Source organism: Petaurus breviceps, unplaced genomic scaffold (assembly GCF_028583685.1).
Source record: "Petaurus breviceps papuanus isolate PSGF00001 unplaced genomic scaffold, PetGlider_PUasm1.0 90977, whole genome shotgun sequence".
NCBI lineage: Eukaryota > Metazoa > Chordata > Mammalia > Diprotodontia > Petauridae > Petaurus > Petaurus breviceps.
Genome location: NW_027187391.1, coordinates 59,931,676 through 59,948,324, shown reverse-complemented (window position 1 = coordinate 59,948,324; position 16,649 = coordinate 59,931,676). Strand labels below are relative to the sequence as shown.

At 37.1% G+C, this 16,649-nt stretch overlaps 1 protein-coding gene across 5 annotated transcripts in view; it reads left to right on the top strand.

The window, feature by feature from the left end:
* FHL5 (four and a half LIM domains 5) overlaps positions 1-16,649 on the top strand; it is a 79,726-nt gene that overhangs the window by 39,972 nt on the left and 23,105 nt on the right. For 3 of the 5 annotated variants that reach the window (XM_069077204.1, XM_069077203.1, XM_069077202.1), the window contains exons 2-3: positions 366-537; positions 15,510-15,684. In XM_069077204.1, the coding sequence (XP_068933305.1) occupies positions 379-537; positions 15,510-15,684 (334 nt within the window). In that variant the 5' untranslated portion in view covers positions 366-378. Of the gene's footprint in view, positions 1-139; positions 183-365; positions 538-15,509; positions 15,685-16,649 lie in introns of those variants that run through there. The other 2 variants (XM_069077205.1, XM_069077206.1) reach the window with 2 other exon arrangements.

The following is a 16,649-nucleotide window of genomic DNA, read 5'->3' as shown; positions in this document are numbered from 1 at the left end:
TTCAAACTTCCTCATTTCAACACAAACAGAACTCTCCACTGATTGCTGGAGTTTCTGTGCATGGTAAGTACAAGACCCCTGTCATCAATTGGCTGCTGACTTGATGCATTTTGTCAGCTGCTGTCATGAAATAGAGTGTAGCCAGGATACATGAACTGCCCTGAGTCAAAGTGCCACCATTGGTACGTGTGTCTTCTTTTTTTCCTGATACTGACTTTATTTCTTTAGGAAATGTGCTGAGCTGAAGTTAACTCAACAATTTCTGGCTGTTTCTATGCCAAGATCTCATTCTTTCCAATAAAAGGCAAAAAAAAAAATGCATCCATATGATTTATTCACTGCTTTTTGCATTTCTTCCTGAACAGAATCAGCTCCAAAATGACAAGTAATCAAACTGAGTGTCAACACTGCATGAAATTACTTTTTGGAAAGAAATATACACTAAAGGACAACGAGGCTTACTGTATCCCTTGTTATGACCAGCTCTTTTCTAACATCTGTGAGGAATGCAAGCAAGCCATTGGGTGTGATTCAAAGGTGAGCCTTTGCCTTCTTCACTAGGGTCTTAATCCTAGGTGGTAGAACTCACTGAAATGCCTAAACATGAATGTTAAAAACTAACAGATGAACTGTCTTTTGTATTTTCTATTTCCTCTCAAGATCAGAGGACTTTAAAATCATTATATTACTGAGATGGTACCATGGAACACATAATATCACCGACTCTTTAAATGACTTCCATCGCAAATGTCAAAGAAACATTAAATTGTACTCATTCAAATACGTACTCTTTTGTCTAGTATTTAAACCCTTGTCAACCTCATTCCAACTAACCTTCATGCACTCTATGGTCCAGCCACACTGGCCTTCTTGCTATTCCTGACGGTTGACATTCCACACCCTTCATGCCTGGAATGCATTTTTTCCTCATGTAATACTTAGTTGCCTTCAAAGATTAGTCCAAACACCACCTCCTTCATGAAGCTTTTCATAATGCTCCCAAATGCTAATCCTCCCTCCCCAACTACCTTATATCTATTTTGAATGTACTTGTACATATATGCAAATAAATATATCAATATTAAAATATATATGGATAGATAGATATAGATATAGATATAGATGTAGATGTAGATGAGTGTGGAAAGGCAGTGTGGTGGAGTGGATAGAGAGTTAGCCTAGAAGCCAGGAAGATCTTGGTTCAGGTCCCATCTCTGACACACAATGACTAGATGAAACTGGGCAAAATAGTTAGCTTCTCAGTCCTCTAAGCAACTTTTAAATACCAAGTTCCAGAGAAGATGGTGACCTGCGTTATGGAGGGAATTTTGTCACCTGGAAGTGAAAAATCATAGGTCCAGGCCCTATCCCCTATGTGTCATGTGACAATGTGTCTCTATATGCATATATGTATGTGTGTGTGTGTGTCCCTGAGGGCAGGGACAATTTAATTTTTCTTTTGTATTCCTAGAACCTAGCACTGTTGCTGTTTTTTGTTGTTAGTCCTTCACACTATAAAAGGATCAAAATGACATCATGATATTTGGGGTCAATGTACAGGGTACCCGGCTGTGACTGACCATATCAATATGACCTAGAAAGCTTCTACCACAGATTGGGCATAAATAGTCCATTATGACCATTTGGGAGGGAGATGTTTCTAAATTTGCACATCTCATGTTTATTTTGACCTACCACAATTCTGCTTTGCTCATAAAATACAGCACCTTCTCTGGTGAAGGCCAGCCATGCTGGGTGGTCCTGTGCCAGTGTCTTCAGTGTCTCATGATCAATAGCAACGTTCTTCAGAGAGATATTGTGAGTGTCCTTGTGTTATGGCTTCTGCTGACCTCCACGTGCCTGTTTTGTATAAATTCTCTGTAAAATAGTCTTTTAAGCAAACATACATTTGGCATTCAAACAATGTTGCCACCCCCTCAGAGTTGTACTCTACAGGCAGTTCGGCTCAAGAAAGGACCTCAGTCTCAGTGTCTAGTACCTTATCTTGCCAGGTAATCTTTTTTTTTTTTTTTTGCTTTTTGGAGGGGGGGAGGTAGGGCAATTGGGGTTAAATCACTTACCCAAGGTAACACGCCTAGTTTTGTGATAAGTGTCTGAGGCCGGATTTGAACTCAGGTCCTCCTGACTCCAAGGCCAGTGCTCTATTCACTGTGCCACCTAGCCGCCCCCTTGCCAGGTAATCTTCAGAATCTTCCTAAGACAATTCAGATGGAAGCAATTCAATTCTGGCATGGCATTGGTAGACTGTCCAGGTTTCACAGGCATGCAATAATGAAGTCAGCACAATGGCTTTGTTAGACCTTTAGTTTGGTAGGCATCCTAATGCCTCTTCTCTTCTGCACATTCTTTTGGAGTCTCTCAAATGCTGGACTAGCTCTAGCAGTGCATATGTCCACTTCATCATCTATATGAATACTGCCAGGGTAAATTCACTTATCCACAGCATTCAAAAATTCTGCATTTCCTGTAACCAATAGTTCCATATATGGATGAGGTGGTGCTGGCTGGTGGAGAACCTCTATTTTCTTGGTGTTAACTGATGAGTTAAACTCGGTAAAAGCAGAAGAGAATCAATCCCTCCTTTTTTGTTTCAGCCTCAGAAGTCGCATTGAGGGCACCATCATCTGCAAACAAAATGTTTCACATCAGCTCTCTGTACACTTTAGTGTTAGTTACAGCCTTTTCGAGTTAAGTAATTTACTGTTAGTGTGGTAGTTGATGCCATTTTCATGCTCATTGAAGGTGTCTCACAACACCACTGAAAATATTGTGCTGGAAAGCACGGGAGCGAGCACACAGCTCTGTTTCACTCTACTGGGAACTGGAAAAGCACGAGAACACTGTCCATTATCCAGGACCCATGCAAGCATGCCATCATGAAACTGGCTTACAATACTGATGAACTTCTCTAGGCAACCACATTTTGTCATGGGGTGCTCAAGGAGGACTAGTAGCTCTGGGGCGGGGGCTGCCAAGCCCTTTTCAGGTTTGCTCATCCACCTTTGGTGTCCACCTGCCACCCAGCTCTCACCTGTAGTTCCACGAAGCTGTAGTATGCACAGCAGCCACAGGCCAGTACACCATCTCAGCAGGCAGACTAATCCAGGCTGAGGGTAAGCAACAGGCCTCAGACCACTGGTGAGTTAGGGCAGAATGGGTGGACGTGAATATTTTGTTTCAATTGGCCATGATGGCAGTGGAAGAAAGTTCTTTGGAGCACTTGGGGCTTGGTCAGACGCTGAAGTCACCAAGAGACACTACATCAAGAGCCATCAAAAGTCATTCTTGACTTTTGTATTGTGACTGGGCTCCGATGACTACAGGAGAGACAGTGAGGCTGACAACTTCAAGCAATTCTGCCCCACTTAAATTCAACCCAGCACAGGATTGACACATAGGACATGCATGATAAAATCCAATTGAGTGACTCCAATTTACAAAATGTTTGTTAAAAACCCACATTATAATTGATACCACATTTCTTGCCTTCACAATGGATGCAGTTGAAATGGGAGGGAGAGAATTCATAAATCAACATTTTTAAAAAATGAATGTTAAAAATAAATAATAAAATTTAAAAGAACCTTCATATGGGAGGTGAGAGATAGCATTTGGTAATAAATTCAGGAAAACTTGGGTTCGAGTCCTCCTTCTTACCCCTCTTACATATGCAATCCTAGACAAGTCAATTAATCTTTTGATGTTTCAGGCAACTCTCTGAACTAGAAGGTACAGAGGAGCTGCTTAACCACATTGATGAAGGGAGTTTCTCACAGCAGTGAAATCTCAAGTCTAGACCAATACATGTGAGATACTGCCCTAGGTGCTGTGGATACATGTTTATGAAATATAGATGCAAAGACCACATAGGGCAATCTCTGCCCTTAGGTAGTTTACAGCTGAATAGGTAGAATACCATATAAACAATTTAATATACAAGGAACAGGTGATTGGAACAAAAGGACCATTTGAAGTACCACTGGAAAATTTAACAGGAGGGAAATAATTTTCATCTGAGAGGATCAAGTAAGGCTCCATGGAGGAGACAGCAGCTGAGTTGAATGGACTTTGCCTGAAGATAAAAGATTTAAACAGACATGAAGCAGGAGTATGTTTCAGGCATGAGGAAAAAATGGCCTAAGTGAATACCAAGAAGCAAGAGAAGGCAAAATGAGATCAAAGAAGAAAAAAATAGCCTAATTTGACTGGAATTTAGGGTGAACAAAGGGGAGTAATATAAGGCCTTAAATACCAGGCTAAGGATTCTGTATTTTATTCTCTAGTTCAGGAATTCTTATCTCCCTTTGGTTTACAATCTCCCTTTGGCAGTATGGTCATGTCCTCTCAGAATAATGTTTTTAAATGCAAAAATAAAATCAAGAGGATTCCAAAGGAAACCAATTATATAGAAATATAGTTCTAAAAATATTAGAAAAAAAACCAAGGTCACAGAACCTAGGTTAAGAACCCCTGCTTTAGGGGTGGCTAAGTGGCACCGTGAATAGAGCACCAGCCCTGGAGTCAGGAGGACCTGAGTTCAAATCTGTCCTCCAACACTTAACACAAAAATAGCTATGTGACATTGGGCAAGTCAACCCCAATTGCCCTACCTTCCCCCTCCAAAAAACAAACAAAAAAAGAACCCTAACCCCAATTGCCCTACCTTCCCCCTCCAAAAAACAAACAAAAAAAGAACCCCTGCTTTAGATAAAGAGTCACTATTTTGTTTATTGTATTGTATTGTTTTGATTTTAATTTAAGAGTAACAGTGTTTTGATCTATGCATAAAGAAGATTCAAGAGTTCAGTAAGGAGTTATACTGAATACTTTTGATTAATAAATACTTTCTGTTCGTGTATTGCTTTTTAAAATCTTCAAAAGAAAATTACCCTAAGGAAGAGGAATATAATTGTGGAGAGGTTACATTAAAGGAATCCCCACTATTGAAATCACAGATCTTTTGAAATATTGAAGCAATAACATATTTGAAAATACCTGTGATTTTATCGATGCATTTGATTCAATTTATCAAACATCTGTTAAGTGTCTATTATCTTCAAGGCAGAATAAGGTTGACTCATTCCTGTTTGCCTTTCTGTTCTTTCCCTCTATTGTAACAGTTTTCCCTTGCCTCGTTTATATGAGATAATTTACCCTATTCTGTCTCTCCCCATCTCCTCTCATTATATTCCTCTCTCACCTCTCAATTTTACCTTTTAGGTATCATCCCTTCCTATTCAATTGGTCCTGTGCCCTCTGTCTATGTATACCTGAAAACATATATACACACACTCATATATGTATTCATATTCCCATATACCCTCTTATATAGACATATAAATACATATAAATATATGTATGTATACATATATTTGTGTGTGTATGTATATATACACACACATTTATATTCCCTTCAACTATTCTCACACTGAGAAAAGCTTCGTAAGTTACAATTATCGTTTTTCCACATAGGAATGTAAATAGCTCAACTTTGATAAGTTCCTTATGATTCCTTTTCCCTGTTTACCTTCTCATGCTTCTCTTGCTTCTTGTATTTGAATGTCAAATTTTCTATTCAACTCTGGTTTTTTCATCAAGAATGCTTGAAAGTTCTCTATATCATTGAATGACCATATTTTCCCCTGAAACATGATACTCAGTTTTGCTGGGTAGGTGATTCTTGGTTTTAATCCCAGATCCTTTGACCTCTGGAATATCATATTCCAAGTCCTTCAATCCTCCAGTGTACAAGCTGCCAGATCCTGTGTTATCCTGATTGTGTTTCCACAATATTCAAATTGTTTCTTCTTGGCTGCTTGTAATATTTTCTCCTTGATCTGGGAACTCTGGAACCTCACTATAATATTCCTAGTAGTTTTCTTTTTGGGACCTCTTTCAAGAGGGGATTGGTGGATTCTTTCAACCTCTATTTTGCCCTGTGGTTCTAAAACATCAGGGCAATTTTCCTTGAGAATTTCTTGAAGGATGATTTCTAGGTTTTTTTGATCATGGCTTTCATGTAGTCCAGTAATTTTTAAATGATCTTTCCTGGATCTATTTTCCAGGTCAGTGGTTTTTTCCAATGAAATATTTCACATTGCCTTCTTTTTTTTCATTTATTTGGATCTGTTTAATAGTACCTTGAGTTCTCATAAAGTCACTAGCTTCCATTTGCTCCAATCTAATTTTGAAGGAATTATTCTCTTCAGTGAGCTTTTGAGATTCTTTTTGCATCAGGCAAATTTGGCTTTTTAAGACATTCTTCTCCTCATTGGCTTTTTGAGCATCTTTTGCCATTTGAGTTAGTCTATTTTTAAGGTGTTATTTTCTTCAGTCAGGTTGTTGATTCTCTTTTCACAATTTTCTTGCATCATTCTTATTTCTCTTTGCAATTTTTCCTCCACTTCTCTTATTTGGTTTTCAAAATCCTTCTTAAGGTCCTCTATGGCCTGTAACCAGTTCATATTTTTCTTGGAAGCTTTGGTGCAGGAGTTCTGACTTCATTGTCTTCCTCCTGTTCCATGCTTTGATCCTTTTTGTCCCCTAAAAAGGAATCCAAAGTTGGATTGCTGTGCTTGCTTTGCTTCCTTTGCTTGTTCATGTTGTCACTCAATTATTTGACTTTTGAGCTTTTTGTCACAGTAGAGATCTCTTTCCAGAGAGGAGAGCTTTGTCCCAAATCACTGGGGTTTTCTCAGCTGCCTAAGCTATTAGTTGGGTGCCCTCTCAGCAGCCTCCACTGCCTCTGGCACACTGAGCATGCACCCCAGAACCTCTACTCATAACAGCTATCCAGATCCAAGCAGGTTAAAGCAAGAGCAATTACCCCTCAGACTGGTTGCTTGGTTCCCCTATAATGTGCAGGTCAGGAGCTCTGAAGCAACCATGTGGCAGCGGCCACTGTACCTCATCCGTTTCTCCCTTCAGGGACAGAGGCTGGACCACACTCTCAGACTCCCTGTTCCCAAAGTCCACACTACACTGACCTCTCACTTTGTTCTTCGCATTTATGGGTTGCTAACTCTGGAAACTGCCACAGCTTCTGGTGATCCACTCTCCCAAAGTCCCTCCAGCTGGGGCTGGTCATGGCCACCCTCAGGGTAAAACCATGAACTCATGAGGCTGGGGGTGGCTCCCAGAGTGCTGTGATGGTTCCTTCCTGGCAGCCTTCCACGCTGTCTTCAGTGGGAGGTTTGTTTCTCTCTTTCACTTTGTGATTTCTGTAGCCTTAAAGTTTGTTTAGAGTAATTTTTTATAGGTATTTGAAGTGGTTATTGAGGGGTCATAGAGAGTTTTCCTGCTTCTACGCCACCATCTTGGCTCCACCCCCAGAGATCTCAGAGTTGTTTTGATATGTATTTTTATCATTAGTGGTTTGGAGCATTCTTTCATATGGAATCATTTGCAATTACTTTTTTGTGAACTGTTTTTTATTTCCTTTCACCATTTGTTCATTGAAGAATCTTTTCCTCATATGTTTATGTCATTTCTCATTATAATTTTTCTATGGCATTCTTATAAGAGATATTTGATACGAGGAGTTTTTTCCTACTGACTTTTTCTTCAACTGACTTTCATTATGCTAGTTTCATTGACTTTGGGCAAAAACTTTAAAACTTCATGTAATTAAAACTTTTTAATCTTTTGTCATCATACCAATTAACTTTATTATTTAAGAATTTCTCCCCACCCTCCACCTCAGATATAGCTATGCAAGGTACCTGATCTGGCTGTCTTCTGTAGTGGGTTTTGGCTAAGTCCTGCTGCAACCCCTTCTAAAACCTGCTTTTCCACAGCTTTAGAATGAGGAGGGTACTCTAAGTTGAACATAGTATACATTTAATCAGGTAGGCACAGGAAAATAAGTATGAAGGTAGGAAAAATTAAAAAAAAAAACAAATAGGGAAGGGAGGTAAAACCCAGACACACAACTTAGTCATGAAGATACTATTTTAGAAACCTCTATGCTGAGGTGGCATTGACTATTTAGAGATAAACAGCAATTATAATGCACAAGGCTTGGTGGGGAGGGGATATCATTGCTGCAAAGACCTACCAAGAATCTCACTATTCACATAGGCTGCTATATGGGAACTAAGAATAGCCCTCTATGAAAAACAAAAAGCAAGGCAGGGAGAATCTGACTGCAACTACTTTCTGGTTTCAATATGATTACATATATCCTTGATATTTGATGATTCTCAAGAAAGTTTGAAATAGCATCGTTCTAGTCAGTGACAGTGCTCATTCTAAACCAAATCTGAAACCTGAGGTCTCCTGGGACCTTAAAACTTAGATCACATGTTTATTTTGATCTTATTTTGGAACATTGTGTGAGATGTTGGACTAAACATAATTTCTGCCAGACTACTTTCCCATTTCCCCAGCAATTTCTGTCATATAGGGAGTAATTTATGTTCTTGGGTTTATTGAACATACTCGAGTTATTGGTCCCAGTTGTTTATGATTCTTCTTCATCACTTCTGTTCCACTAATCTATCTTTGTATTTTTTAACCAGATTAGTACTGACTTACTATTTATTTTGAAGGCTAAAAGTGATATTCGTCCTTCATTCTTACTTTAAAAAATTCCCTTCTGATCACAAATCTTTTGTTCCTCTAAATGAAGTTTGCTTTTATTTTGTCCAGTTTTAGAAAGCATTCCTCTGGTAATTTGATTAGCATAGTGTTAAATCTGTAAATCAACTTAGAAACATTATTTTTATTATGTTGTCATGATCTCACCAGAAGTCCTAAATATCCCCTTAGTTATTTGCTGCTTGTTTTTCAAAAGGATAATTTTGTAATTGTATCTGTACAGGTTTTAAGTATCAATTAGTATACTGACGCTCAGACATTTCATGCATTTTATAATCCTATTATTTGGGATTTTCCTTTCCATTATTTCCTTCTGAGTTTTGTAGTAACTATTACTATGTAGAGATGCATTGACCTGGGAGAGTATATTTTGTATCTTGCTACTTGACAGACGTTATTGTTTTGATTAGTTTCTTTGCTGATTTTCTAGGATTTAAATCATGTCATTGGCAAATAGGGATGGTACTATCTCCTCTTTAACTCTAGACCTTTAATTACTTTCTCTTACCTTATTGCCATATTTAGCATTTATAGAGATGTATGTCAAACAAAAGTAAGGAAAGGAGGAATGCTTGCTTTATTCCTGCATTTTACTGAGAATGCTTCTAGTACTTCATTACATATAATGCTAACTTTTGATTTTATATATATATAATATACACAATTATATATGTATATATATTTTATTATATAAAAATCAGCATTTTTATCTACAAATAGATCTGGAAGATCTCACCATTCACAAGAAATCCTTCTAGCAGGTCTCTATAATGGAACTCTACCATCACACTGGTAAATACCTTTGGCAAGTATACTTTGCCATGTTTTATGACACTACTGATGTCTACTATCAGAGGATCATTAAACAGTCTTATTCTACTTTCAGATCTTCTAAGAATCCTGAATGATTTTGACATGTGGAAAAGATATATCTTGCTTTGAAGAGTTTTTAATGGTGCATTTTTTTTTACTACATTAAGTATTTCCTCTTGATAAAAAATAAGCACAATCAATCTTCTACTCATTCCATCTTTCACTTAACTGAAAGTTGTTCCATCTTTCACTTAACTGAAAGATCATAAAGATGTGATCCATTGATCAGTATCTCTTGAGAGAGAGTATTTTTTCCTACTAAAAGCCACTTTGAGAATATTCTTCATTCATAAATAGATGACTGTCATAATAATTTTCTAGAAATAGGAGAGTAGGTATGTAAGTTGGTAGTGAATCTCAGTCATTGTTTTTCTATATTAACAAGATTCAAGAATTTTCCACATCTTTTGGTAGTTTTTCCTCCTTCAGATACATTGCGTATCAGTCCTTCAATGTACTTAACAATGTCCTCTAGACTTTATAAACCTCCTTAAGAATATCTATAATCAAAGAAATTTGGCCTGTTCAGCCATATCATAAAGACTAAGTAGATGAAGAATGTTTATTGTTTAGGTTTCAATGTGTGTTTAGATGGACACCCCATAGAGCCTATTCAATGTGTTTACATATACACACATAAGTATGTATAATATATGCACATGTATTAACATACTTTATATAGACACATGTGTATACATACATGTATGGAACATATAGTAGTTCAGATAGACAATGGGTTGGATACAGGGTTGAAAAGTAGTAATAGAAGGTTGGCTTGCTTTCCGAAAAGTAGAAGCTCTTTACTGACCCCTCAAGTCAAAGCCCATCTTTTCCAAGTAAACCATCACATCATCAGCAAACAGAGATCCTCATTATTTATCTTTATTCCTTTAATTCCTGTCTTATTTATATTGCTAGCATCTCCAGAAAGATATCAAATAATAGTGGGGAGAGTGGGCATCCTTGCTTCACTCCCAATATTTATTGGATAAAGTTCTAGTGTATCTCCATCGCATAGGATGTTGGCTTTTGATTTTAGATAGATGCTTTTTTGATATTAAAAAAATATTCCTTTATGTTGTAATGGAAATGGGAATTTTAAGATCTTCCCTGCCCCTTAATAGGCCTAAGGGGGAATCTAAAGACATTCCCTGCTTTGAAAGTAAACTCTAGGGTGGCTAGGTGGCGCAGTGAATAGAGTACCGCCCCTGGAGTCAGGAGGACCTGCGTTCAAATCCAACCTCAGACACTTGACACACTTACTAGCTGTGTGACTTTGGACAAGTCACTTAATCCCAATTGCCCTCCAAAAAAAACAAAACAAAAAAAAAAGAACAAAAGAAAGTAAACTCTGCCTCCTAATAGGCTGAATGTAGTCACATGAAGCCTGTAATGGGAGGAGTTTGCCAAAGGGAAGCAAGTGACAGGAAGCTAGGACTCAGAGCTAGCAAGAGGGTGGGAGAGAGTGGAGTGCAGGGAAGAGCTAGAGAGGTTCCTGAGTAAATATTGATCTTATATTGGTTTGTGGGAAGGCTAAAGTATGTTGTGGCTCTTTGTGTTGTTATGGTTTATTAGCTTCTTTGCTACTTTGATGGAATTGGCTTATTGGTTTTGGGATTCTGTTTTCTGGTATCTAAAATGCTTCAGTTCTGTCCTCGATATGGAGAGTTTGTTATGTTTTGTAATTGATTACTATATGGGACTAGTTATAGTCATAGTCAGTGCTGTGAATATTACACTGGCTCTACATATGTCTATATTTTGTAAGATTTTTAGCATAAAGGAGTGTTGCACTTTGTCCATGTTTTTTTCTGCATCTATTGAGATGATCATGTAGTTTGGGATGTTTGGGTTTTAATATGATTAATTATATTGATTATTTTCCTAATGTTGAACCATCCTTGCACCTGGGGAAGGCTCATCTTTTCAATACTAACATTTTTCAGAGTCACTATAGGACAGTGATATTTGGAGCACTATTGCCTTACAAGAGCTAAAGATGTGTATCACATAAAGGGTAATGGAGGGTTATATAGTGGGTATGAGCAGGCAGTAACACAACCAATGAAGATCTCTAAAGAATAAGAGTGAAGGAGGTAAAGAGCAAAGAATGACAGGCAACAGTCAAGAACTTCACTTACCCTTTCAATGTCAGAAGAAAGTAAGGAAAATTTCCAGTACACAGGGTTGATCTGAGATGGGGAACTTGCGAGGAGGGAAAGGGCATGTGTCACACAGGATCAGCAGGAAAATATAGATTGCAATCTGTGTTGTGGGAAGGAATTCCCAAATTCATGAGATCATGGATCCATTTAAATATTGGAGTAGCCAATAAAAGTGCTTGTGTCTGTGCTTTGTAGACTTTTATTTTTAAGTATGAAATAGTATACAGTATTTGTCAAAGATATTTTCTGCATCTTTTATATCATATAATTGTGAATGTTTTTAGTTTTAGTGTGGCTAATTGGTTTCCTAATATTGAACCACCTTTTTCTTCTTTGTAACAGGGCAACTTGGTCATAGTGAATATTTGCCAGGATTTAAGTTAAAATTATTGAATCAATATTTATTGATGATACTGATTTCTAGTTATTTTTCTTTGCTTCATTCTTCCTTGATTTTGATATTCAGACTATAATGTCTCATAAAAGGAGATTTCTAAAGTTTGGTTGTTTTTTTTCCTCAGTTTTTGAGTATAGTATAGTAATCTTATAAGTTTGATACAGTTTGTAAATCCATCTGGCTCTTGTCCTTCCAGCTCTACTCCCCCTCCAGCTAGTTAAATTTCACTATTATTATCACTATCAAGAGATCTGTTATCATTCAACCAAAACAGTTCTCTCCAAAGTTACCTATGATTTCTTGACTGCCAAATGCAATGACTTTTTTCCAAAACTTGTCCTTCTTAACCTCTCTGCAGCCTTTGGCACTATCATTCTTCCTGTCTTCTCTGTTACTCTCTTTTTTCTAGGTTTTCAGATACTACTCTCTCCTAGTTATCCTCCTATCTATCTAATCATTCCTTCTCACTTTCATTGCTGGGTCTTCATCCAGATCATGCTCACTGAGGGTATAACACAGGGGTCTGTGCTGGGCTGTCTTCTCTTCTACCTCTATATTCTTTCACCTGGTCCTCTCATAAATTTTGATAATCCAGCTTTAATCTCTCTTCTGACCTCCAGTTTCCTGTCTCCAACTCCCAGCTAGACATCTAGAAGTGAATGTCATATATTACCCAAACTATATTCATTATCTTTTCCCCAAGCCCTTCCCCACTCCAAGCTTCCCTATTATTTTTTGAGGGCACTACCATCTACCCAGTCCCCTAGCCTTGTAAACTAGGTGCCATCTTTGACTCCTAGCTCTAAGCTTCCCATCCCACCCCAAATATCCAATCTCTTGCCCAGTGCCTGACAATTTCAGCTTTGTTAACACCTTTGTAACTTCTTAAATGTACTCCCTTCTCTCCTGCGATACTGCTACCATGCTGGTGAAGGAACTCCTCTCCTCCAACCATTGCAAAAACCTTCTGGTTAGTCTGCCTGCCACTTCTCTTTCCTCACTCTAGTTCATCCTCCCCTAACCCACCAAAGTGATTTTCGTATGGCACAGTTCTGACCATATATCAATCCCAACTCAGTAAACTCCAGTGACTCCCTATGATCTCTAGGCTCAAGTATAAAATCCTCTGAAATTCAGTCCTTCATAACCTAGCCATCGACTATCTCCCAACCTTTCCAGTCTATTTACACTTTGTTCCCTACCATGTACTCTTTGATTCAGTGACACTGGCCTCCTTGCTGCTCTTGGAACAAGAAACTATGTACTGACTCCCAGCATTTTCTCTGGCTATCTCTTGCCTAGAATCCTCTCCCTCCTCATCTCCTAATTTCTCTTGCTTCCTTCAGTTAAAATCCCAACTTCTTCATTTTTTTAAAAGCAATTGGGGTTAAGTAACTTGCTCAAGGTTACACGACCAGTTATTTCTGGGTGTGGTGCTAAGTATCTGAGCCAGGATTCGATCCCAGGTCATCCCGACTCTGGGGCCAGTGCTCTTACTCACTGTGCTACCTGGCTGCCCCAAAATTGGAAGTTTTTCCAATCTCTCACAATTCTAATTCCTTCCCTGGTTGATTATTTACCATTTGTAAAGTCATCTGCATATCCCATTTGACTGTAGTCTCCTCAGGAGCAGAGACTTTTCTTTTGCATTACTTTGAACCACCTTGCTAAGCATAGTGCTTAGTACATAATAGGCATTTAATAAATGCTTATTGACTCACTGTAAATTTTGGTACTTAATGTTTTACAAAAATAATCCTTTTTTCTTTCAAATTCTTGGTTTTGCTATATATTACTACAAAAATAGGTTCTGATCGTTCTTTTGTTTTTTTTCTCTGTTATTCATTTCACTTTGTTCTGTTTGTTTTGATAATCTGATTTTCCTCCTTCACTTTATTCAGGTTAGTCAAAGGTTTATCAATTGTGTTAGTTATTTCAAAGAATCATTTTATCAGTTGTATAGCCATTTTGGTTTTTTTATTTTAGCTATTACTCCTCTAGTTTTCAAGATTTCCTCTTTTGTGCTTATTATATATTTACTTGTTTATTTTTTATTTTTACAATGATATATTAAGATCATTAAATCACTGAAGAATATACATTAATGAAATGGAAAAAGAGAGAATTGATAATTTTTTACCAAAATATTTTTCCATCAAAGAATACATAACTGTGAGTCAGAAATTTAGAATGCTGCCTCATCATTATCATCTGTTCACATAGCTTGTTCTTTTATTTTTATATTTATTATTTTATTTATATTCAGCATGTCTTTATCAGTTTTCCACTGAGGTCTATATCTTTTGCTTGTACTCCCTATTTTAATTACTTTTTAGTGAATTATGACCTATAAAGGATATGTTAGCATTTCTTCATGTTTACACTTAATTTTAATTTCTCTGTGTCCCACTACATTTTTTTTAAAGTTAGCATGTAGTGTTGAGAAATATATATATATATGTATATATTCCTTAAACTTCCTATTCAAAAGCTCCTGTGAATCTTTTAGCTTGGAGTCCTTTATTTAGCTTCTATATTTTCATTTCTATTTATCTATTGTCAGATTTGTCCAGCTCTGAGAAAAGTATATGGAAGTTCTACTACTATAATTGTGTTACTATTTTATTACTTTCTTTTAAAGCAAAATTAGCTTTTCTATTAGCTATTTAGATGTCTGCCATTTGATGAATGTGCTTACTATTTAAATTAATTCATTGTCATTGGTTCCTCAAAGCATAATACAATTTCTTGGGAAGGTTTTCTGTTGATTATTTTTTGTCTAGATCTTGCTTTATTGCTATATGGAACTCCCAATGAGGAACTCCTTCTAAGAATGCAATTAGCCTCTGAATTTCAATTTATAAAGTTAAAGAGTTTCCTGGGGCACTCTTTCCTGGTCCCACAGGGCCAAGGTCACACAGTCAATATGTGTCAGAAAGTTTGGAATGCCAGTTTAAGGCATTTTGATTTTGTTTACCAGAAAAAGAGGAACAAGAAAATGAGGAGCCTTTGATGAGTTTTTAGCAAGAAAATGACATGATCAAATTTGAATAGTTAACCTGAAGTCAATGTGAAGAATGATTTCAAGGAGGAGAAAGTAGGCTGGCAGACCAATTAGGAATCTATTAAATAGGCCTTCAGAACAGAAATGAGGTCCTAGACTAGGGTATTATCACAGAGAATAGTAAGGAAAGGATAGAGCGAGATTATTATATTATAAAAATTAAATCAACAGCCTTTTGGTAATCCACCAAGAAGGCCTCAGGCTTGGCTCATAATGTACTCATAGATTTCTTCTTTCTATAGATAATAAATACTCACTGATAACTTTTCCCTCAAGCAACCAGCACAACCTACTGGTACCAGGGTCCTGGGAGTATTTAGTTTTATGTTATAAAAAAATGGCCTATTTTGCAGCAAATGCTTTTAATTAACATTTATTTACTGTCTCAAAGGATCTTTCCTACAAAGACCGACATTGGCATGAAGGGTGCTTCAAGTGTGCCAAGTGTAATCACTCTTTGGTGGAAAAGCCTTTTGCTGCCAAGGATGAAGTCTTGCTGTGTACTGAGTGTTATTCTAATGAGTATTCCTCCAAGTGCTTCCAGTGTAAGAAGACCATTATGCCTGGTAAGATAACAAGGACTCTTCAGTCACTAAATAAAAGTGTCATATTACAGTTTTTAATTAAATTCAGGCACTTGAATAGACTAGCAGCTGACAAAGAATTATCCCTTAGTTTTGAGTGAGGCATCTTTCCAAAGATCATCTAAGGTTGCTTCTCTATTTAAGACAAAACCACAAAACAACCTGAAAACTACTCTCTTGTCCTGGTACATAAATAAACTATATTACCATGTGTTTCTCACTAAAAACAATTTTTATGGTCATGGGAAGAATTCAAAAAAAAGAATTAAGAAGAAGTCCCCATAGTAACTAACCATATGCCAAGTTATCCAGGACATGAATGAATGGGATCAGAAAAAAAGTGGTTTAAATAGTTTCATGTGGCTTATCTCCAGTTTCTTGGAGCAAACTTTTGGGACTTTCATGTACCATCCATTTTCATGACAAAAGGTCAGGATGAACAGAGTTATAGGTTAATCCCTGCATTGAGAGACACACAACCCTTCTTATTCTGCCAGTAACCTTCTTTAAGCACCAATAGTCTTCACTTGAAGAGCGTAAGAGTGTGTCTTGTTGGTTCTTAGAAAACAATTGGTTCGGAGGCACATTAATGTTCAAATCAATTCTATAGTATGTCCCTGACATTGACACCATGAACATTTTGTGGGAAGGCAGGGTATTTATTCTCAAAAAGATAGAGATGGCTTCTGAGGCTCCTTAGCCTCTCCTTTAATAACTAGTATAAGAAGTTAAAATTCCCAAATTTATCTAAACCACTTGAAACCCTTCATTCCATAGGTATCACTTCCTAAAGGGTAATGTTTCCAAGTGGGTAATATATATAATACTTAGAGAATGTCTTCAAGAAAAGCATTCTATTTGTTATTGGTTGACTACGATATATTTTCAAGATATAAATAGTGCCAATTTAAATAAGGAACCATCCTTCCTCCCAGTCTAATCTTCTG